At 54.2% G+C, this 23629-nt stretch overlaps 1 protein-coding gene across 2 annotated transcripts; it reads left to right on the forward strand.

Moving 5' to 3' along the window:
* The first annotated feature begins 4137 nt into the window (after window positions 1-4137).
* Window positions 4138-23288, forward strand: RHOBTB2 (Rho related BTB domain containing 2). Of its 2 annotated transcripts, XM_060102524.1 has the most exons (11): window positions 4138-4647; window positions 8737-8938; window positions 9571-9674; window positions 10198-10383; window positions 11040-12058; window positions 12349-12467; window positions 15067-15217; window positions 18784-18872; window positions 19697-19802; window positions 20995-21213; window positions 22798-23288. In XM_060102524.1, exons 2-10 carry the CDS (start codon window positions 8747-8749, stop codon window positions 21210-21212), a joined length of 2184 nt encoding a protein of 727 aa, XP_059958507.1. In that variant the 5' UTR covers window positions 4138-4647; window positions 8737-8746; the 3' UTR covers window position 21213; window positions 22798-23288. The 2 variants fall into 2 exon arrangements, with proteins under 2 accessions (XP_059958507.1, XP_059958506.1); XM_060102523.1 differs by lacking the exon at window positions 22798-23288 and having other exon boundaries at window positions 20995-22383.
* The last annotated feature ends 341 nt before the right edge of the window (window positions 23289-23629 follow it).

Genomic DNA, 23629 nt, shown 5'->3' on the forward strand with positions numbered 1-23629 from the left:
TGGAATCCAGGCCTCCTGATGAACAGCAGACCGACCTTTCCAAATTACCAAACCAGTTCAGAGTGTGCAGATGCCTGCAGCATGGGATGGCCCATGACCCCAGTTCTCGCCCCTCAAGGAGCCCCTTGTCTCCCTTTGATGGCCTCTCTCTTGGCCCCGGGGCTGAGTGTCTCAGCCCACCGGGCCTGGACAGCAGAAGCCATGCTCTTACCTTGAGGAGAACCCTCTGTTTGGGCTGATCGACCTGGTGGCGCCTCTTGGCATTACTCACGGTGTGCTCATTCCTTCTCCCGCTCTCTTCCCCTGCCCTGCCCCCTTCCCTTCCATCCAGCCCAACCGGGAGCCTGGAGGGAGCACAGCAATGGCAGCCCGAAGAAGAGGCCAGTACAGCGTGTGGAAGCCCTCTCTGGACAGCATGTGAGTAGCCACTGGGTGACGTCCACTCCTTCCCCATCAAGTTCTGTACCCCCAACATTTATCCACGCGTCCAGGATTGATTGAGTCCCTCCTGAGTGTCTGTTGCCAGCCGCTAGACCAGCGCGAATGGTACTCTTTTGAATAAGCATAGTCCCTTCCCTAAAGCGTCCTCAGTACTGTGAGGGACCGAGAGTCCCAATGATACAGCAGGGTGACTGACGTTCTTAGGGGAGTGTAGAGGAAGGGCAGGGAGCCTAGACTTTGCAGGGGATACTCATGGAAGACTTCCTGGAGGAAGTGACATCTAGAGACATCTGAGATTTGAAGGAGGAGTAAGCATTATCCAAGTGAAGGGGGTGGAAAGAGGAAGGGTGTTCAGGCTGAGGGAGTCCCTTGAGCAAAGGCCCAGAAGATTCCTGTCTCCTCGCAGAGACCTGAAATTCCCCCCGAGCCCTGGGCAAGGAGGCTGAGAGACTCCAGGCTTCCAGATTCGGCTCCTTCACCCTGCAGGGGCTCTGCATCTTGAGAAGCCTCTGACTCTACGCATTGCTGGAGATAGGGTCAGCCCACGTCAGAAGGCCTCTGGGGTGGGCTTCACAGAGGCTCGAGCGTTCCAGGAGAGGGGCGGAGAGAAGACAGCCTAGCAGCCCACAAATAGTTGAAGGGCTGAAGCTGCTTGGGAAGCAAATGGAGTGTGCAGGTTGGAGGAAGGCACAGCGGGAGGGGTCTGCATAGCTTGGGCTGGTACCAGGGAGGGACTTTCAGAGCCACAGGGAGAGGAGGGCTTGGTGGCACTGGCTGAGAGCCTGTTGCATGGGTGCATTCCTGAGAACCAGATGGAGAGTTCTCTCCCCAGACCAGCCTCCTGCTCACGGCCTTCAGGAAAACGGCAGCGCTTGATGTCCTGGAGGAGGGTGGTTATGGGGATAGATGGAGGGGGTGACTTTGGGGGACAAATTCAAGGGGTTTATGTCATTGGGCAGGAGGAATCACAAGAGGACTGTGGTAAGGGAAGAGATTTTTGGGGGAGGCGGGAAACTAGAAGGGAAAGAACCCCTCAGGCTGCAGCCAGGCGCTGTCCCCTCAGGGCAAGTAAGCCTGGCGAGGAAGGTCCTTGCCTGGGCCACCAGCAGAAAGGCAGTGCGGACACCCAGCCAGCCAGTGATACGGAGGAGTCAACAGCCCGTCCTGAAGTGTCCCAGAGAAACACACAATGGTTCCAAGCTGCAGAAACTGGGAAGAGGGGGCTGGTGTGTGTGTGTGTGGGGGGGGGGGTGTAACAGAAGAAAGCAGGAGGCAGAGAGGAAAGGCCAGGAGCCTTTCTAGAAAAACTTCCCACCCAGGCCTGACATGAGACATACGGTTGACCCTTGAACAACAAGGGTTTCCACCGTGCGGGTGCACTTATAGGCAGATTTTTTTCCAATAAATATGTATACAGTTGGTGCTTCGTATTCACAGGTTTCTGCATCCGCATGGAAACCTGAGAATAGGGAACACCAACTGTATTCATTGTACTTTGCCATTTTATATAAGGGACTTGAGCATTTGAGGATTTTGTTATTCCCGGAGGGCTCCCGAAACCAATCCCTAGCAGATACCAAGGAATGACTGTAATCTGAAGCGAGGAAAATGGACGCCCCAGGGCTGGGGCGGGCGGGGTGCAAGGTGAGGGGGAGGGGGGCAGGCCATCTGCGCTCTGAGAGGCTGCTGAGGCCTGGGAGCTGGGGCCTGGGACAGGGGGCTCAGAGCGGGCCACTGACAACTCCTTGGTTGCTGGCGAGGGACCCAGCCTCAGGGAATGGCCCTGTTTCCATTGGAGGGCTGGCAAAGATGAAGCAAACATGGGAGCCAAGATCTTGAGGCTGTCTTGAGTAGCTGGGAGGCGTGAATTGAGGGCCAGGGTTGGGTGGGAAGAAGGCCTGGCATTGGCCACAGTTGGGGCAGAGGCTGAAGGCTGGGTCTTCGTAGTGATCTGCCTCTCGAGTTGAGAATCTTCAGTTGCCCTGATGAGGAGAAAAGGCTGGGATCTGGTGTCTCTTCCTCCAAAAAAGAGAAAGGGCGCAGAGCTGCAAGCCCTGTTGCCCCATGACTTTGGGGAGAGGTCAGTTCTCTTTTCCTGCTCTGTGCTGCATTGGGGCTCTGCCTGTTGCTGGGATGTGTGAAACATGAAGCCAACAGGCTGGCACTCTGGAGTGGGTGGAGGGATCAGGATGTCAGACACCCTGGCCCCCCCCCATGGTGCCCATGCAGAGATCTCATGCTGTGCTCTTGGCGCAGAGGATGGGGTGAGGCTCTTCAACACCAAACCTGTGGGAGGAGCACACCTGTACACAGCTGAGTTTCTTTCCTAAGCTTGTGTTCAAACCATTACTCTGTTTTATGAAGAGGGGATCCTAACTAGTAGCACCCTCGATCATGCTTAATCTCTTTTCCAACTCTAGGTAGATTCAGAAGGAGGTGGGGGAAGCATCCCTTACCCATCACGCACTTACTGAACGTGGACCAGGCCGGAAAGCATGAACACCTTGGTGGGCAACTTCCAATTATATGCATTCAGAGATGGGAAGCATGCTTGACAATACAAAATTCATTTTTTATTTGGCTTTATTTTTTGGCAATTATATGTTGCAGAAACTAGTATTAAAGTGGATTTGCATTCTCAGAGCACAAGTTGGAGGTGTGACGGAGGGGGTTAAGTGGGAGGCACGTCAATCTGGGCTTTAAAAATTGTCCAGAGGTAATCGACAAGATGGATAAAACCAGACTGAGCTGACTACTGTAATTACTAGCAGTCAAGATCCTCATAATCAAACTAGCCTTGAACATGGAAACTTCCTTTGAGGACCACTCACATTACAGATGTCATCCCTTGTAATCTATTTTTACAGAATTTTGAGACAGAGAGCCCAAAGTTTCCTTAGGTAATGTCTCCAGGGCTAGTGTCTTCGGGGCATTTCTTTCAGAGGGCAGAAGATACCGGTGAACGCCAGGTGGCAATAGGATGAATGTGGGATGGAAGTGGAGCCTGCTGGAGAAGAGGGACGGGGGCAAAAGGCTTAGATGGGAAACAAGTGCAGGTGGTACAGGGCCCCACCCTGAAACTCATTCAGGGCCACGGAAATTGGAGACATAGGCTGTAGCTGCAGGGGTGGTGATGGAGGGAGGAAGGCCCTCCAATGCCATAAAAATGCCCCTGCCGGCAGAGGAAACGCTGTCTTCCTTTTCCCGTGGAAAGCGGTGGAGGCCTGGGGCTAACTAAGGGTCAAGGCAAAAATGTCGAGTTCTCCTTCCCTAACTCGCACCCCTTTCAGGGCGGACTAGGATGCTCTAGGAGTTCTTTCTCAGCCTTCCGGAGGAAAGGGGGGAACTCCGTGGGAGTCCAGTGAGGTTTTGATCCTCGCCAGGTAGAGGGTCGCTGCCCAAGCACGAGGGCCGAGCCGAGACCCTCTACGCCGCTTCCCTCCCGGAATGGGGGGAGATGGGAGGAAGAGAAGGAGTGAGCGGCGTCGCGAGGCGGGGCAGGGGGCGGGGCCTCCGAGACGCCCAATCCCCTTCTTTCTCCGCCCCTTCCCCGCCCACCGACCCCTTTCCACCAACAGAGCGCCGAGATGGGCGGCACCTGTCACGGCTGGCGTCCTGGGTACGATTTTGCCCCACCTTTTTTTCCTGCCTTCTTTCTTTCTTTTTTTTTTTTTTCCCCTTTCTCTTTTTTGTGAATGAAAGAAGGAGGTCGCGAGCGGTCCCTGGGACTGCGGCGCTAGGCGTCTTCGTGGCCGCGCCTTCGGAGCGGGCCCGGGCGCGTAGCAGTGGCGGCCTCGCCACTCTAGCCCACTCCTGCTCGCCGCCTCCAGCCTCCGCAGCCAGAGGACCGTTGGCGGTGGCGCGGCCCAGCCGCGGAGGTCGGAGCGGCCGCCAGCTGCCCGGCTCCGGTGCGCCTCCATGACACTGGGCGCCGGGGGCGCGGGGAGATGCTGATCCGGAAGAGGCAATGGCTGCAGTGCCGCGCGCGTGGCCGCTCCCTGCCCGCCGTCCGGCCCGGGCTGCTCTGTCAGAGTTTTTGATCTAACGCGAACCGGGCACGGAACCTGAGCGGCAGCAGCGCGACGGCGCCGGCATCGTCCTAACTTGCACCCGCGGAGTGACCCCAGCCATTTCACTAAAATGAGCGTGCTTAGCAGGAAGAGATGTGTTCCTTACACTAGAAATTACCCCGTCACATGTAGCGGTGTAAGTAAATGATTAATTTCTGTTATGGCTGGGTTGCAAGCAGCCTCTGGAAACGCGCCGCTTACCCCCTTCTGCGTCCTCCCGGGCCCTCTCTGCGCCCCTCCTGACTTCCCTTGGGCTTCCGCTCTTGCCTGGGCTATAGCTTCGGCTGCTGGGGTCTTAGGGGGCGGGGGACTAACATTTTCTTGGTTTATCTAGGGAAGGGAAGATGACTTGATTGCCGTGGCGTGTCGTGGCCTTCCCCCTTTCCCATTTAAATTTTAGAAAAAATTTTATTTTGTATGTGTGTGCAGAACAGCGTGCAGGAAAAAAGGTCCAGGGTGTTGGAAATGTTTCCTTTAAAAACCAGTGGAATGTGTTTTGCTCGCTGTTCTGGAGATGTTTCTTTCAACACACTCCATTGCAGTCTGTGCGTCTGAGTTCTGGCAAACTACTGGGAGAAATCCTTAGGGCTGTTTGTTGATGTTTGAAGAGGCTTATTCAGTGTTTAGGCTTGTATTTTTTGTTAATATGACCATTCAGGATCCCTTTGGGCCCCGCTGCCCATCGGGTCTGTGGAGGGGTTCATCTCTTTGCCTTCCCCCATGTTACAATGTCAGTGACCTGGGTGGGAGCCGCTTTTAATTGGAAGGCCACCCTCTCTGCTTTTCTCTTCCTGGTCGTATACATCCTCCTTGATTTTTACCTTCATTTTCAAGATATTTTGTATTTTGTGTAAGATGCAGGATGTGGGATATTGGTTGCTAGGAGACAAAGCAGGCTCCCAGGGAGATTCTCTTGTTTCCTTGACAACTAGACTAGGGCAGCTACAGATGAACAAGCCTCCTATCAGCTGTGGGAGGGAAAGAGGGGCTTTTCTGGGCTCTGCAAAGAGTGTGTGTAGGTGTGTGGGTGTGGGACTGGGAGCCCGCGAGTGTTGCAGCTAATCTGAGCACACCTTTCATTTTGGCCTGTCCTGAGTTCAAAGAGCTGGGAGAGCAGTGGGCAGGAGGCCGTTTTTGGAGAAGGGAACAGGGATTGTGGGATGGGGTGGGAAGGGAACACCAACGTGAAGCTGGGATCACTGAGGGAAAGGAGGAGTGGCCTGGGGGTCGTGATAGCCAGAGCAGGGTGGCGAGGAAGCCATAGCGTACGGAGGTTAGTCAGGAGGCTCAGAAAAGGAATGGGGATGAGGCAATTGTGCAGAAAAGTCTAGAGTCATTGAAGGAGAGAGTGCCAGAAGGAAAGGGGAAGTTGAGAAGCTTACTGAGTGGGTTGTGCCATTGTACATAAGCAGTGATACAGTAAAGTAGCAATGTTCTTGAGCAAAAATTACATTACTGTTGGCAATGGCACCATATCTCCAGTACAGGTCCTTTTAAAGACAGGCCTGATTAGACTATAAGAGTTCTGTTGGCTTAATTGGGCCAGTGTGTATCTTAAAGAGAGATATAATTACACATATAGATATGTAATCCAGCATTATATAATACCACATTACATAAGAAGGCAAATACCTCCTTTCGGCCCAGGCTCTCTTGGCATGGATTTACCAAGATTCAAGAGACTTTCTTCGGGAGCCCTCATACCCATTTTCCAGAAGGGCAGATTGTGGCCCAGAGAAGTGAAGTGATTTGCCCTTCCCCAGATCTGACAATGAAGTTTGCCAGTCAGGTAGTTGGCACAGGGGTGGAGTGGGTGAGAATGATAAAAATCAGGAGGAAGTCAAAGGACAAGCAGGGGAAGGACTCAGGGGCAGCTGGGGAATGAATGGGGAGGGGCTGCTCAGCTGGAGCTGCACCCAGCAGGTCTGCTGGCTAAACTCACAGCACAGTGTCTCTCTCCTGCTTGTTGCTTAGCTGTCCCCGCTACTTAACCATAGAGGTGCATAAGGTGTGCCTGAGTGTTTGAGTCATAGACTCGATGATCTTGGACCAGCACTGAACTGCTCTGCTGGTGTTTTGACGTCCTCCTCACCATCCAGCTGCTCCTGGATGTAAGGACTGATGTGCCTGCTCCATACCTCCTCATCCCCCCCCTTCTGCCTACACACCTCCATGCTGCTGGAATCTGAATTTGAGAAAGAAGTTCTGTGGGCTAGTAGGTTTTTATCTTTCTCCTACAGCTGCATGTATTTGTATTTGGGATTCTATCTGTTTTGTTCTTCAGTCGATAAAACAGAAACCACAACCCAGAAGATTCCTTCTAGCGCCAACACATCCTCCCCGCTGCCTGACTTGAGACCAGGAGCTGTCAACATGGGGTCCCCGGTCCTCAGTTCAGGAGAGAGAGCAGCGGGGAGGCAAGATGGTCGGTAGAATCGAGGCAAGATGGTCGGTAGAATCGAGGTTGCTTGCTGGGGAGGGCGAGCAGGGGCAGAGGAAGGAGAAGGAATGAGGCAGATGGTTGCGCTGGAGACTGGCGGAGGGGGGGGGGCGGGGGGAACCTGCACAGAGACCCCTTGTTGTTTAGATCCTGTAAAATTCCAAGAAGGGGGAGGCGCTTGTCTCATTGAAAAGTCCTTGCTGTACTTTTTGCTTAGGTGGCTGCGATGCATCTACTCGAGCAAATCCCAGTTGCCATCATTACTTGGATATTTCAGGTCTGCATTCGTGCATGCTGGCATCCAGTTACAGCCAGCATGGTGGCCTGACTCTTGGGCTGGATGGCTCAGCAGTGAGGGTGCCTGGGCAGCCTCCAGGACTCCTCTGAGCTCAGCCTTCCTTGGCCTAGGAAGGATTCCTCCAAATTGCTCCAACCCCCGGCTGACTTCAGGCGCACAGGGAACGTGAGCAGGGGCAGGCCAGTGACCCTGGCAAAACCAAGCTTCCGAATAACGCCTGCACCTACCCCTACCCTCTCTCTTCAACTCTTCCAGGAGGCGGATGCCAACTGGGAGGCTGCCAGCAAAAGCCCCTTCAAGCCTAGGGCCCCCTCCTGGTGACAGCTGTTTAAACACTGACATGACATTTTGACTACAGAAGAGACTTCTGTTTGTTAATTTGAGCAATCCCTCTCTGTGGGTGGGCAAGCCACTTCCTCTCTACCCAACACAGAAGGAAACTAAGGCAAATATTTGCCCAGAAATTCAGGCCCAACTTTCTGACTCTCTGCTTCCCCATTACCCATGCAGTCAAGTTAGCGAGCATCCCTCCAGGGTTGCCAGTGTCTGGGGGCTTCCAGCCTGAGAATCCTCCTCCCCAGGATGGAGAAGTGCGAAAAGGAGTGTATCTCACTTTCCCTGAAACTGGATGCTGGATGCTTGGAGGGTAGGCCTGGGTAGGGCATGGGAAGGCCCATTGGTCTATTAGCCGTGGGGTGTATCATCCCAGGCCCGTAGTTACCCCCACTGCCATCTCAAAACAGGGCCTGCTGCCGAGTGAGCCACGTAGGTAACGGGACAGACCCAGAGGAGGAGAGGGGAGGCCTGTGGACTGCTCAGGTGCATCCAGAAGCCCCCTCAGCCCGAAGAGCCTGGGCTGAAAAACTCTGGCATCTCCATAAAGGTGGCCGGGGTTAAAGGATAGCCATGAGCAGGCTGGGGCTTGGAAATCCACAACCAGAGAGGGAGAGAGACAAAGGTGGAGGCCAGGAGAGCTGCTGCCCAGCTTTGACAAGTCCATTAAATTTTAAAGCGGCCCTGCCCTAGGGCATGCTGGGAAGGGGTGGGGACCTGGCCGTGACTCCGCTTCTCTCAGCTGTTTGTTGTTCTGCTGCCACAGCCCTGCTGGCTGGGGAAGGAGAGCGGATGATGACTGAGCTTCCTAGGCAGACACTTCTCTTCCCGGGAGGGTGGGGACTGGCCCTGGGCAGACTCCGCCTTGGCATCTCTCTCAGGCATCGCCCCCATCCCGAAGCCCCACCGGAGGATGGCGGCAACAGGAGGGAGACCAGAGATTCACCTGCTGGAGCTGCGCCTCTCAGCCTGAAGGGGCTCCCGTCTCCTCGGCCCCTGCAGGGCTCTTGGCCAGAAAGCCGCCCGCTCCTTCCTCCTCCCCTCGGCTCAGATGCTTGGAGAGGGGGCAGCCCTGGCTGAGGAGATCAGCTGGCCCCGGCCCTCCGGGGGCTGGCATGCAGAGCTGTCTGCACCGCTCCTCTCCTCTCCCCCAGGTCCCAATTAATGGATTCTGACATGGATTATGAAAGGCCAAACGTAGAGACCATCAAGTGCGTGGTAGTGGGGGACAACGCTGTGGGCAAGACCAGGCTCATCTGTGCCCGGGCCTGCAATGCCACCCTCACCCAGTACCAGCTGCTCGCCACCCACGTGCCCACAGTTTGGGCCATCGACCAGTACCGGGTGTGTCAGGAGGTAAGGCTGGGCGTCCACGCCGCGCATCTGGGCTTCTTCCGCAGGGATCACTCCAAACGGGGCCTGTGCTGAGCTCACGGAAGCCCCTTAGGGGTCGGGTGGAGGCAGCTGAAGAGCAAGGAGCCCCGGGAGGGAGGCCCGAGAGGAGCCCCCCCCCTCCAGGGGAGGGGTCCTGGGCCCTTTGTGTTTCGCACGGCTGAGCTGGTGCCTGGGGCGTAGCATCTTGTGTAATCATAGCCCCCAATAATGGGGAGCCCTGAAGGGGGGAAAGGGGTGGTGCTTTGGAGAGGTGAGAGCTGGCGGTAGGAAAGAAGCTGCCAGCTAATGATACCAAAAGATCAGAGGCTCGGAAGTGTCCAGTTGGCAGGTACAGTTGGGAACAAAGGCAGGCTCCCTGAGAGGTCCCGTCCGCTTCCATAACAGTCTGCCCTCTGAGAGTCTCTCACCTCCTGGCCAGCTCTTGTTAGTGAGTCTGCAGAGATGGCACCTGGATGAAGGTGTTTTAAGGCACACGTTGGAGACACTGGCTGTCCCTCCAGCCCCCGCGTTGCAGGACCCTCAGGAGTGAGCAGGCACGCAGGGCCTCCAAGAACCGTTGCCCTAGATTCCTGTCCCCCTCCCTGCCCCCACAGGTGCTGGAACGTTCCCGAGACGTGGTAGATGATGTCAGCGTGTCCCTCCGCCTCTGGGACACCTTTGGAGATCACCACAAAGACCGTCGCTTTGCTTATGGGAGGTAGGGAAGGCCCCTGGCTGCCTGCGGGGAGCCAAGTGGATGGCTTTTCCCTGCTTTCCCCGAGGTATGAAGCGCCTCTGTGACACTGAGCCTGGCAGGAAGGAGTGGAGAAAGCAGCACGGGCAGACCCGCGAGGGGGCGGCAGCCTGGGTGGCTTGCGATCAGGATGCCTGGTTTGAGTCCTACCCTGTTAAGCAGTGGCTCTGGAACTCTGAGCAATTAGCAGAGCTGTTCTGAGATGAGTTTTCACAGATGAGATAAAAAGTGGTCATTTCTAACTCTCAAGAGAGCTGTGAGGTCAAAACAAGAGTCTTTGGAAGCTCTAAAATGCTAAGTGAGGGGTGCATAAACTAGAGGTTCTGTTATTATACGTTTTGGGTAAGATCGTGTGAGCAGATCCATATGACAGACGTGGGACTGTAGTGTAGGGGGTGCAGGTGGGTATGTGTGTTCTCCCTCGTTCCAGGGGCAGGTAACCTACCACTAGCTTTCTTTGCCTGTAACCTCACTCTCCCACCGCCAGATCCGATGTGGTGGTTCTGTGCTTCTCCATTGCCAACCCCAACTCCCTCCACCACGTCAAGACCATGTGGTACCCAGAAATCAAACACTTCTGCCCCCGAGCGCCTGTCATCTTGGTGGGCTGCCAGCTGGACCTGCGCTACGCCGACCTGGAGGCTGTTAATAGGGCCAGGAGACCCTTGGCTAGGTAGGGGGTGCTGGTGCCTAGGGAGGGGAAGGTGGCAGATGGGGGGCGGGGCATGTCTCTAGGCTTCCTGCTCAGTCCTGAGGGGCTCCACTAAGCCTACATCTCTCCCTCCATTTGAAGCGAGCCCATGTAAGGAGACAACAGGAGTTCTCATCCTTTCATTCATCCATCCATCCATCTATCCATCCAGCTATCCAGCTATTACACACTGAGTGGGCCATCCTGGGCTAAGCATCATGAGGAGAGAAGGAGAGGGAGTCTTTGCTTGAAAGGAGCTTATAATCTTGCTGGAAGATGAACTTGATAGGTGAACATGTTAAAAACCAACGTGGAATGTTGCACGCTAATTGCCAGACAGGTGGTTATCGCTACCACTGTTTTGAGCTGGGGAGATCACCAGGGCCTGGCACAGATATGGAGGGCTTCCTGGAAGAAGAGGCGATTGGAAGCGAGCCTTGAAGGACTAGTGGGATTTAGCGAGACAGAGGAGAAAGGGAGTGGAAATGAGCAGGGCAGGAATGGGTCTTAGGACACAGATCCTGAGCAGAGACCCTCCAGCCTGGTGAAAAACAGACGGGCTCTGGAGAGCTGCCTTTCCCTGCCCCCCGACTCTCTACCACCAACATGACTTTGGCTTCCCTTCTTGAACCTGCCAGGCCCATCAAGCCCAATGAGATCCTTCCCCCGGAGAAGGGTCGGGAGGTGGCCAAGGAGCTGGGCATCCCCTACTACGAGACCAGCGTGGTGGCCCAGTTCGGCGTCAAGGACGTCTTTGACAACGCCATCCGGGCGGCGCTCATCTCCCGCCGGCACCTGCAGTTCTGGAAGTCCCACCTCCGCAACGTGCAGCGGCCCCTGCTGCAGGCGCCCTTCCTGCCCCCCAAGCCGCCTCCCCCCATCATTGTGGTGCCCGCCCCCCCCTCCAGCAGCGAGGAGTGCCCCGCCCACCTCCTGGAGGACCCGCTGTGCGCGGACGTCATCCTGGTGCTGCAGGAGCGTGTGCGCATCTTTGCCCACAAGATCTACCTCTCCACTTCCTCCTCCAAGTTCTACGACCTGTTCCTCATGGACCTGAGTGAGGGGGATCTGGGGGGCCCCTCAGGGTCAGGGGGCCCTTGCCCGGAGGACCACCGGGGTCACCCTGATCAACACCACCACCATCACCACCACCACCACGGCCGGGACTTCCTGCTTCGGGCAGCCAGCTTTGACGTGTGCGAGAGCGTGGAGGAGAGCGGGGGCTCCGGGCCCGCTGGGCTCCGGGCTTCAACTAGCGATGGGATCTTACGGGGCAATGGGACAGGGTACCTGCCTGGGAGGGGTCGAGTGCTGTCTTCCTGGAGCCGAGCTTTTGTGAGCATCCAGGAAGAGATGGCAGAGGATCCGCTGACTTACAAATCCCGGCTGATGGTGGTGGTGAAAATGGACAACTCCATCCAGCCGGGGCCCTTCCGGGCTGTTCTCAGGTACCTGTACACAGGGGAGCTGGACGAGAACGAGCGGGACCTCATGCACATCGCCCACATTGCTGAGCTGCTCGAGGTCTTCGATCTGCGCATGATGGTGGCCAACATTCTCAATAATGAAGCCTTCATGAACCAGGAGATCACCAAGGCCTTCCACGTCCGCCGGACCAACCGGGTTAAGGAGTGCTTGGCAAAAGGCACCTTCTCAGGTATGGAACATGCTCAGGAGCTGATGTCCAGAAGGCAGGGGAGTTCCCTCCAGGAGACTTCTGAGGTCCAAGTAGCATTCTAAGTCATCTCAGCTGCTGATGTCCTGGAGATACAGTGGCTCTGCCCCTGAAGCCCAGTGTCCCCAGCCTGAGAGCATGGTCACACAGTGCTTCACAGCCTGTGGCTCAGAAGCAAGCAGGTTGTCTGGGCGCACTGTTGACCCCTGGGGTTGGTTGTCCCATGTTCTTTCCCCACGTGCTCACGTGATGCCTCTTCTCCACCCGGACAGATGTGACCTTCATCCTGGATGATGGCACCATCAGCGCCCACAAGCCCCTGTTGATTTCCAGCTGTGACTGGATGGCTGCCATGTTTGGGGGGCCGTTTGTGGAGAGTTCCACCAGGGAGGTAAGGCTAGGATGGGAATGGTTGGGAAAGAGAGAGACTTACTCCCTTCCCATCTGAGGCATCTGTCACTTAATGGTGCTTTCTTCAGCCTTGACTATGTGCAAGCCACTGAGTGATGGGCCCGAGAGAAGGTTATGAGATGGTTCCCACAGCCAAGGACTTTCCAGTTTACCAGACTAGGGAATTACGGTAACATCTTAACTCTACAGTTGAGAAGACACTTTGGATTCGTTGTCTTACATTGTCTCACACAAGACTCTTACAGCGTAGCCTTCCACTTTACACGTAAGGAAAGTGAGGACCTGAGAAGTTAAGCGACTCATGCAAAGCTCTGTAAGTAGAAAGGAGAGGGTAGGACTTGAACTCAAGACTTCTCATTCCTTGGCTGTATACATTGTACCTTGCTTTCTCCCGGACCCACGTGAAATAACTAGAAAAATATTCAGTTTGTCCCAAACTGAATCCATCACTGTTTTTAAATGTAGGTTTTATTATAATTGAGGTATGGTGAAGCCAACAGATCAGGAAAAAACTGCCATTAAAAAGATAGATTGGTGGGGCTTCCCTGGTGGCGCAGTGGTAGAGAGTCTGCCTGCCGATGCAGGGGACGTGGGTTCGTGCCCCGGTCTGGGAAGATCCCACATGCCGCGAAGCGACTGGGCCCGTGAGCCATGGCCGCTGAGCCTGCGCGTCCTGAGCCTGTGCTCCGCAACGGGAGAGGCCACAACAGTGAGAGGCCCGCGTACCGCAAAAAAAAAAAAAAAGGATAGATTGTTATACTCACAGATCTCAATGGGAGGGGCGCACACAGCATCTGGGGACATGCAGGGAAGCACCAGGTTGGGTCACGAGGCAGAGGGAGTAAGGGGAACTGTGGGCAAGAGACTTTATTGTCTCTTCCATGGGGAGGAACAGGTGAAGCAGTAAACAGGCTAAGGGTTGGCTAGTTTGAATAATTTCATCAGGCTCTGGGGCATAGGGGCTGTCCTGAGTCATCTAGTACCTGACCCTGGGATAATTAGGGCAGGGGGAGAGTGGCCTGGAGTGTGAGAGCAGATAAAGGAGATAACTGGGCGTGTGGGCTCTGGATTGTTTGGTTTGCATATGAAAGGCATGATCTCAGGTGAGTCCTTTATTATCTCTAGGAAGTCCCTCTAGGGTCAGCAAGGCCCCCAATTTCAAAGCATCAGAATACAGAAACTAGAAAGAAACCTTCATGCAATCACCCTTCCCTTAATCAGGGCCACTTCAACCCCCTGTTCTCACTGATACCTCTGCTTTCTTGGGCACCTAGACTGGAAACACAGAGTTGGAAGGGGCCTATCAGTGTGTCCTTAGAAATATCCTCTTAAGTCTATTCTCTCAAGTCTGTTCTTGCCTTTCCCTTCTCCCAGCCAAGCCGAGCAGCCCAGGCCATGGCCCTGTTCTCCATCTTCTCTGAACTCCTGCAACATTGACTGTCCATCACTCAGCCTTGCAATTAACAAGGTCCTTCTTTGTGCAGTGGCTTCAAGTTCTGAGGGTCCACACCCCGTTTCCCCAGATGGTTTGTGGTTTCTCTTGAGTGTAGCAACTAGGTCTTTTACTTCTGCTGAGTACCCTCCTCAGCGCTGGTCCCTTAGTCAGTGCTCAGCAAACACTTGAATGAAAAGCTAGACGAAGAACAGTGCAGCAGAGCATCCTATGATACAGAGGAGGGATTTCCTAAAATTTCTGGGAAGGACGTCCTTCCGGTAGGCGAAGTGGAGGGGTTCAGGTTTGAGTCGTCTCTGCTTCTTGAAGCGTGAGTTGGGTTGGGATGTGTAAAAGTGTGAGGCTGGGGACTCTCCAAAGCCGCGGGGCCCACCACTACCACAGAAGCGGCTGTAAAGCTCCAGCAGATCCCCAGTGTAGCCTGGAGAGACCGGCGTCTGATGAGAAAGCAGTTTTTGTGTTGGTGCTGCTCTGAAGAGATCCCAGAGGCCCAGAGCAGCAGCTTCAAGCAGCCCAGAGACACCAGCTGGTGTCTGCTTTTCTCGTTCGCATCCCACTTGCACTGCTCCCTGAAGGGCTGGGAGGGGCTGGGTGCAGGTGACCAGAAGGACTCCTTCACACATCCTCCAAGCTGGAAGGATGCTAGCAAGAGTCCAGGTCCTTTTAAAAGCTGTTGGAGGGCTTCCCTGGTGGCGCAGTGGTTGAGAGTCCGCCTGCCGATGCAGGGGACACGGGTTCGTGCCCCGGTCCGGGAGGATCCCACATGCCGCAGAGTGGCTGGGCCCGTGAGCCATGGCCGCTGAGCCTGCGCGTCCGGAGCCTGTGCACCACAACGGGAGAGGCCACAGCCGAGGCCCGCGTACCGCAACAACAACAACAACAACAAAAGCTGTTGGAGCCCTGCTCATAGGTGCTCAGCAGCTGGGCTCAGCACAGGCGGTTGCTGTGGGAGACCAGCCTCTGGGGAAGTGGGGTTCTGAGCAGGTCCAGGGGCCACGGAGGGGTGGCTGCCTGTTTGGAGTAGCCCAGCTCGGTGGGCCAGAGGCTTCTGAGTCCCTCGGAACCGAGTTACTCTTTCCCTAAAGCTGGACCTCGCCGCAGCTGTTCTGTTCCTTCCCACCCGCAGGTGGTGTTTCCTTACACGAGCAAGAGCTGCATGAGGGCCGTGCTGGAATACCTGTACACCGGCACGTTCACCTCCAGCCCCGACCTGGACGACATGAAGCTCATCATCCTGGCCAACCGCCTCTGCCTGCCACACTTGGTCGCCCTCACAGGTAACTAAGCTCCGGGGCCTCCCGGGAGGAGGAGTCGGGGACCCCCAGGAGTCATGATTTCTTCTCTCACCTGTCTCCTCCTAGGGGACAGGCCACGAGCACCCAGGGAGTACATTTACATAAAGTGAAATACGTTGGTGCGTATTGGGGTTTGGGTGAGGACATGGATGTAAAGAAATGTGTGAGAGGGATGCTCAGTAGGATCACCTTATAGGCTCTCTCCAGAGGGCATCTTGGCCCAGCAAAGTGGCTCCAGCAGATGCCAGGGCCTGGTGTGCTTATTAGCCTGGCCGCGCTCACGCAAGCTTAAGAAGTCAAAAAGAAAAGAACACGTTCCTCATCTCTCCTTCCTTTCCTTTTCCTTTTCCTTTTCCTTCTCCTCCTTTCCCTCTTCCTCCTTCTTCTCTTCCACCTTCACTTTCCCTTTCTTCTTCTAGAAATAGACAGCAAACATTGACCTGCCGCTCCTAACTCCTTGATTCCTTGTAGATCCTGAGAGCTCGAGCTCAGCTTTCAGGATGGACCAACCCCAGAGATGGGTTGGAGCAGGGACTGAGGCAGGAGGGAGACCAAGGTGCAGGAGCTCGGGGTCCAAGGGCTGGAGGAGAGATGGTGCCATCCCGGTGAGGGGTGTCTGGGGCCTGCTGATGTTGGAGTCGACATTTGCATTGTGTTGGTATTGGCGTTGTTACCTGTACTGGTGTTGATGTCGAGGTTAGTATTCTTGGGCGGGTCAGGGGGCAGAGAGCAGGGCCTCAGATACTGAGTTGAGGTTCAGGGAAGGACCTGGTGTCAGAGCTGCTGGGACCCTGGGCAGATGATCAAGGCTGGGACTGAGCTATGAGGGAAGCAGTGATCCCATGATGAGAAATGAGTTGGAAGGTGGGACTTGGTCCCAGGAAGAAGGGAGAAATCATTGATCAGAACCACATGTTAAGAGCTGAGCCTTAACATTCAGGAGCTTAACTCCCTCTGCAGAGGGAATCCAGGGGGCACCGAGGGCTTCAGGGCAGGGAGCGAGAGAGAGGCTTCTAATGCTTACAACTGCAGAATTCCCTGGCAGACCAGTGGTTGGTTAGGACTCTGCACTTCCACTCCAGGGTTCGATCCCTGGTTGGGGAACTAAGATCCCACATGCCACACAGTGTGGCCTGTAAATAAATAAATACATAAATAAATAATAAAGATCAGAGCTGCAGCAATATGTCATCCATGGCCATCCATGAAAAAGTGCTGTGGCCTTCCCAGAGCACAGAAAACTGTCCAAACTCTTGGACCGAGTAATTCAACGTTTGAAAGGCTATCTACAAAGAAATGACCCACATGAAAAATACGTATAAAGGTGTTTAAGTTTGTTTCATCATGGCAGGCGATCAGAAACAAGTCAAATAGGCACCATGGGTTAAGCACACATGGGTAATTTTCACAAGGTAGCGATTAAAAATGTTAATCAATGCTGCGTGGAAAGGCTTATAGAAAATATAACACTGAATGACTTTTCCAGTGAAATGCTCCATACGTGCCAAGAAACATATTTAAAAAATGTGTTGTGTATGTACCTTGTCAAAGATCAGTGGAAAATGCCAAGTATGGTGTAATAAGTGGTGCTTTGTGTTTAGTGATATATGCTTCCTATGAAGTTATTAATTCAAGCTTAAAAATTTTTTTTAACATTTATTTATTTATTTGGTTGCACTGGGTCTTAGTTGTGACAGGTGGGCTCCTTAGTTATGGCACATGGGCACCTTAGTTGTGGCTTAGCAGTGTCATGTGAACTCTTAGCTGCAGCATGCATGTGGAATCTAGTTCTCTGACCAGGGATCGAACCCAGGCCCCCTGCATTGGGAGCATGGAGTCTTAATCACTGCACCACCAGGGAAGTCCCAAGCTTAAATTTTTTTTAATGTTAAGTATAACACAAATACACATAATATATGGTCAGCTTAATGAAGTATTACAAAGCAAAGGGACCCTTGCCGGCCATACCAGAAGCCCTTCACCTGTCCCTCCCAACCACAGGCCCTTCCCCCGTCCCCAGGAGGAACCACTCTGCCTATTACTCTTTTTTATGGCCTCACTTCCTTACACTTCCCCATAGTTTTATCATCCAAATGTGCATCCTTAAACACTATAGCATGATTTTATTTTTTATATATCCTTTAAGTTTTTTCTTTTTTAATCTATAAGTACCTTATCCATGAAGAAAACTTTCCCTTGCAACTTGTTGGAAAAACCCCACTGATCTAGGAAATCTAGATTTTTTTTACTGATTGCGTTTCTATAGTACACCATATTTCCTGTAAACTGGCCATTGGATCTAGAGGCTAGATCAGATTCACGTTCAGTTTTCTTTTGGTAAGACTACTTCATACATTGTTTCTGTTTTTCATCAAGAAGCATAGATTGTCTGCTTTTCTCTCTTTTTGGGACATTAGCAACCATTGAATGTCATTGCCTGGATCCGTTAATTTATTAGGTGTTGTGAAATGGTAATATTCCAATTCAGTCATTTTTTTCTTTATCTGTTGGAATACTTCTAAAAAGAGAGAAACTTGCCCTCACCTACTGTTCATTTACCCAGTGGTATAGTTCATGTAGAACAGGCAGGTGAATGCTTGATTCTTTTATTTACCAGTTTTCAAGATACATTTGTTTTCCTATCCTTTGAGAGTGACCAATTAGTTTCTTCTTATTAAGTATGCTTATGAACTCTCAGATTTGAACGTACTCAGTTGGTTTCAAATAACTGCAATTAGCTTTATGGAAGCTCAAATACCCTACTGCTCCCTTAGCCTGTAGGAGTCTCTTCAAGTTGGCTGCAGAGTCTCTGAGCTTTCTGATTATCTGGAATGACAAGATGTTCCAGGTTCCTCTTGTACATTTCCTGCCCCAGACCTGGAATCAGCCATTTCTCTAAGACGTCCTTGTTTCTTGTAGTTGGAAATGGGATTTCAAGGCTGCACTCTGTGCATTAGAGATGCTTTTGCTATTGGGATGGCTCTTGTTTCTAGGTCTTTTCCATGGACTGAGCTGGGAAATATATTTTTAAAGATAAAATACTTTATGAGTTTATAGTGATACAGTTAAAATTCAGGACTAAGAGTGTTTACTTCTTCCATAGAAACGTTTTAACATGAAATGCAAGGTTAGTACACAATTTGTTACCAAATTTAAATCAATACGAACAACTTGGTTTAATCCTTAGTTCTAATTCATAGTTCTCAGTAAACCTGAGGTTTAATGCCCTCTCCCATCAGTTTCTGTGGCTGCTCTGGGGGGTGGGGGCTTTCACCCCACCTATGTAACTACTTGGTGCAACATATGTAGCTTGAAAAATCCTTTTAGGTGATTCTGATCGCCTTCACTTCCCACCTCCACTCCACCTGGAAAGTCTTGCTCTAATCCCAGTTTCCTCACTGGTAGGAGCAGACATATCTTCTGTGGCCTTTCCTGGCCTGTTGGACTTACCCCTTTGCCCTGCAATGGGCTCCTGCCAGGGGGGATAAGCAAGTGCCTGTCCACTCCTGTGGTTCTTCAGCCCATTCCTGGCTGTGTGTGTGTCACAGAGCAATACACAGTGACCGGGCTGATGGAAGCAACTCAGATGATGGTAGACATCGATGGGGACGTCCTTGTGTTCCTGGAACTGGCTCAGGTAGGATGGCAGGGGAAGGAATCTCTCCAACATTCTCAGCTTTGGGCTCTGTCTGCCCATTTGGCAGCGAATGGGGAGGGGCTGGGAGGTGGTGGGTAGGAAGGGAACCCATGGTCAGACTTGGTGCCCAGAGTGGGCAGAGCCCATCTCATCCTCCAGGCCAGAGGATACACCCTACCCCGCCCAGAGGAGAGGCTGGCCATGGGGGGAAGGGACGGAGACTTCAGGAAACCATAGGACAGGGGAGGGAAGCCCAGAATCACGTATAGACGTGGTTGCTGCCTGCCGAGGTCAGTTAAGGCACACTGTGGACTCTCCATGTAAAATGAACTTCCCGCCTCCACTTTCCCAAACAGGCAAGCAAAATCTCCCACACTGGCCCTCAGGGTGCCAGAAATTCTACCAGTAAAGGTTAGTTTACGAAGTTAAAGCATGGCAGACACACCTGGGAAGTCAGTTTTCTAAGCCTGGTTGTCAGCACCTTAGTTCAGGCTGCTTTGGTCCCTGACAGTGGGGAGGACGAGGGGTCATATCTGAGCAGGGCAGACACAGCAGGATGCCGCCACATAGGAATGTGGATTTCTGGGGCTGCCGGGGACAGGGCAGAGGTAAGGTGGTGGTCGTGACAGTGCCAAGGAGCAAATCCAGCGTCATTCCCTTACGGTTTTGTGTGGCCTTGCCTCTCGAGGTGCCTCTCGAGTCCTTATGACTCAGGGCCTTTGCCCACCTGCGCCAAAGCTTTGGCTCCGAAGGCAACTGTAGATGTCTGTGTGCAGACCCCGCCCCTGGGGTCCCAGCACAGATGCGCTCCCATCTGTTCCCAGTTCCACTGCGCGTATCAGTTGGCTGACTGGTGTCTCCACCACATCTGCACCAACTACAACAACGTGTGTCGCAAGTTCCCTCGAGACATGAAGGCCATGTCCCCAGGTGAGCACCCCCGGCTGCACCTGTGCTCCTCCGTCTGCTTGGGTCCAAATCTCTGACCTGACCCCAGGGCACCCGGAGACTGCCAAAGACCCTTGGGCCTAACTTGACCTTGTGGGTGGGGAGCAGCCTGCAGAGGTGCATCCAGCCAAGCAGAGGGGGGCCCGGGAAAAGTGCTGGCGTGGAGGGCAGGGCTCCCTCGGGGACCTTGGGCAACTCACTTTGCCCCTCTGGGCTTCTGTTTCTCATAAGTAACAGTCAGACTAGAGTTGGTATTTTTCAGACCTTTTTGGATCAGACTCCACAATAAGCAATACATTTTCTCTTGTGACCCAGTACACATATAGAAATATATCTCAATTGTTTTTAATGCTGCTCATGACCCATGACATTAATTTCATAACCTAGGAGTGGGCACAAGTCACAGCCTGGACAGCACAGGTCTGGGTATCCTCTGGGGTCCCAGCAGCTTGGCCTCTGCTTAATTGATGTCTCAGGTCCTGGGGCCCACAGGAAGCGTATGGAGTCCAGGGAGAGGTGTCGCTGGCCTCCCCGAGTTCCTGCCGCTCCGTCTTGAGGTCTTCACTGGGCGCCCTCCACTCTGCTGTGACCCCCTCCCCGCTGGCAGCTTCTCGCTGTACCCTGCCAGTTCTCCCACCCCCGTTCTCTCCTCTTCACCCTTCAAGCATTTTCCTTCTAAAGCACAGCTCCAATCGCATCACTCCCCCGGTTCCAAACTCCCGTGGTGCCCCGCCGGCCTTCCAGAATAGGTCCAAAGCCCTCAGTCCAGCCTCCCCTCCCGTCTGACCTCCTGCAACACCCCCACGCCCACTTGCCTCGGAAACCCCAGCTCTGCCAGCCACCTCTGCTGTCGCCCCAGCCAAGCCGAGCATCTTCTCGCCGACAGCTTTGCTTGCCCTTTCTCCCCCATCCTTTGCCTCAGCCTACTTTATTCTCCGCACACACTAAAGCCCTGTGTAGATCTTCCCTCTGTCTTTGAAGAATAACACAAGTGGGAATGCCTTTCCCCGGCACGTACCGTCGGCCCCACTCCCTGGGCACCTGACTCTCTTTAGGGGGCTCTGTGAAGGGATGTGGTCCTTGCAGGACCGAAGGCAGCAGGGCAGGGGTGGGAGTCCCTCCTGCCCCTTCTCCTGACACCCTCCTCATCAAGCCCTACTGCGTTCTGCTCCAGAAAACCAGGAGTATTTTGAGAAGCACCGGTGGCCGCCTGTCTGGTACCTGAAGGAGGAAGATCACTACCAGCGGGCCCGGAAGGAGCGTGAGAAGGAGGACTATCTCCACCTGAAACGGCAGCCCAAGCGGCGCTGGCTGTTCTGGAACAGTCCTTCCTCACCGTCCTCTTCAGCCACGTCCTCGTCATCCCCATCTTCCTCCTCGGCTGTGGTCTGAGGTGCTGCCACCCTCTTCTGACCCTGCAGCTGTTGCCCCCACTTGTTCTTGCCCCTCTGCTCTTGTGCATCGCCCCCTCCACCTTCCAGGGACAAAGGACTCACATAACCGGGACCCTACGGGGAGGAGCTGCTCTCACCAGCCAGCATAGCTCAGCAGAGAGAGGAAGGAGCCGGGCCTCGTGGGTCGGAACAGGTGCCCGGGCAGAGGTCCCAATTCCACAGCAGGGCAGGAGACGGCTCCTGGGAGGTGGGGAGCGGGGAAAGGGCTGAGGGCTGTGGCCTCTGGTCTCTGGGTCGGAGAGCCCTTGAATCAAAGGGAAACTCCCCCAGCCGTGAGGCCGTGTGTCTTGGTCTGCGGAGGCAGCCTTCTCCCCGTGAGCGGCCGTGAGCAGGCAGGGTCCTACCTCTGTTGATCGTGTGTTTGCATCAGTGGACTTGGAGGGTTGCAAATGTTTTGTGGGCATTTGCACATGGAACCTACTCAAATCCTCACTGGAGAAGTCAGGGTAGAAATTAAGCCTTCAGAACCCAACTCAAGGTTTCCACCCCTGGGGTGCAGCTGCCAGAGGCCGCAAGTGGAAGGCTGGCCCTCTGCCAGTATCCCTCCCAGGGCTGTGGGCGTCCAGGCCTGAGAAGGGCGGCAGAGGTTGCTCAGAGCTGCAGGCCTAGAAGCAGCGCCTCTTGGTGCAGTGAGACACTTCTTCCTCCCCCCTCCTTCACGGCTCAGATTTGGAGATGGAAACCAAAGGAAACAGCTGGAACGGGGAGAGAAGGAAGGCAGTGATGGGGGCCTGGGTACAGCAATCCCATGATCCTTTGGGCTCCTCCCCCTGCCTCTGGTTAGCACGGCTTCTCATGGGGTAAATTTAGCAAAAAACCCCAAACAACAATGAACAGACTCACCACCAACAAAAACATTGTCGCCTCTATCCCCTCAAAGGAAGAAAACCAGAAAAAGACCCTGTATGGCTTACATTTCTATAAAGCCAAAAAGGGCTCCCCGTGTGGATGAGGCAATGGTTGGGGCGGTAGAAATGACTCCAGTGCTTTTCAGGAAAGCAGTGTCACCGGCTGTGACCGAGGACGCTCCGGCCCTGCTCGTTGACCCTGGGCAGCACGTTGCATGCCTTCAGCATGCTGGGGATGAGGTTTGGGGTGGGGGGAGGGTGGGCTCAGGAATCGCTGTGGCGTTGGAGCCATGCGTTCGCCCGTCACGAGGATCAGGCTATCCTCACCTTCATCGGGTAACTCCATAACATATGAATGTGTTGGAGGGGTGGGGTGGGGTAGGGGTCAAAGGTCAGGAGAAAGGCACTGACATGGAGAATAGGGGACCCTGTAATGAAGGATCGTAGCACATGACCTTACTCAGTGCTGGCTGGTGATAAAAGGGGAGGAGAAAAAATGGGGGAATTGAACAGGAGCAAAGCCAAGGTCAGTCCAGAGAAGAGGAGGGAGGAGACTGGAGGACTGGAGGATTAAGACAGTAGCTTGCAGCCCCACTGGGGAAAAGCTGGGTTGCAACTGACCCTCTCCGCATTTTCTAATACTGATTCGTATTTCACTCCCCACACCCTTTGTAGATTTAGAAGACGGAGCCCTTCTGATGAAGGTGGAGCCAGAGAGACTGAGCTCCTGGCCTCAGAGCTCAGGAGTCACCTCGTCTAAGAAAGATGCTTTAGGAAGAGGAACTGGTTTTCGGTCCCAGGGCCCTAGGTGGGCTCCACCACCAAGAGGCTGGCTTTAGGTCTGGGATAGAGCAAACCCAGAAACAGTGGAAACTCTGCATCAGTTTTTTGGTGCCAAGACCTAGGGATTTGAAGTTAAGTCCTCGTCCAGAGAAGAAGCAGGAGGTGGCAGGTCAAGCGGGTCTAGAGTGGCTGTGCCCCGTGTTGTCGGAGCCCCAGACTTGGAGGCCATGGCTGCTTCCCCTCCAAGTCCTTCTCCTGGTGGCGGGCTGGGAAAGCAGACGTGTGCTGCCCTCTAGCGGCCGGTTAGCTCCCTGCCGCTGAGCTGGGGCGAGCCTGAGGAGCAATGGGCGGGGCAGAAGGGGAGCCTCCAAGGTGGGGCGGGGGTGCAGCTCTGACCCCAGCACCTTCACTGTTGGGGGGGACAGAGGAGGGGCCGGGGGGCCTCCTGGGAACTCTAGGTGGGTGGGAGAGCCAGACCCTAAGGTCCAGGGCAAGGGAATTGGGGCTCCAAGAGGTCGCAGGGCTGAGCCACTGGGCCCACTGATGAGGATGGGGCAGAAAGGCCAGCGGGGACAGAAAGGGGGGGTGGCCCAGGAGCTGCAGGAGGCCCCCAGGTGAGGGGTCACAGAATCCCCCCCCCCCCCCCACTTCCCAGCAGCTCTGTCAGAGCCGGTCTGCACCTCAAGGGAGCCCAGCAGGCCCAGGTGTGGCCCAGAGACATCAC

The sequence above is a fragment of the Mesoplodon densirostris genome, chromosome 6 (assembly GCF_025265405.1).
Source record: "Mesoplodon densirostris isolate mMesDen1 chromosome 6, mMesDen1 primary haplotype, whole genome shotgun sequence".
Taxonomy (NCBI): domain Eukaryota; kingdom Metazoa; phylum Chordata; class Mammalia; order Artiodactyla; family Ziphiidae; genus Mesoplodon; species Mesoplodon densirostris.

What these genes read in the sequence shown, in the direction of transcription:
- RHOBTB2 (XM_060102524.1), top strand. Translation starts at nt 8,747, where the DNA reads ATGGATTCTGACATGGATTATGAAAGGCCAAACGTAGAGACCATCAAG. An exon ending in TGGAGAGTTCCACCAGGGAG is followed by an intron (nt 12,468 to 15,066) that starts GTAAGGCTAGGA and finishes TCCCACCCGCAG; the next exon opens with GTGGTGTTTCCTTACACGAG. An exon ending in TGTTCCTGGAACTGGCTCAG is followed by an intron (nt 18,873 to 19,696) that starts GTAGGATGGCAG and finishes ATCTGTTCCCAG; the next exon opens with TTCCACTGCGCGTATCAGTT.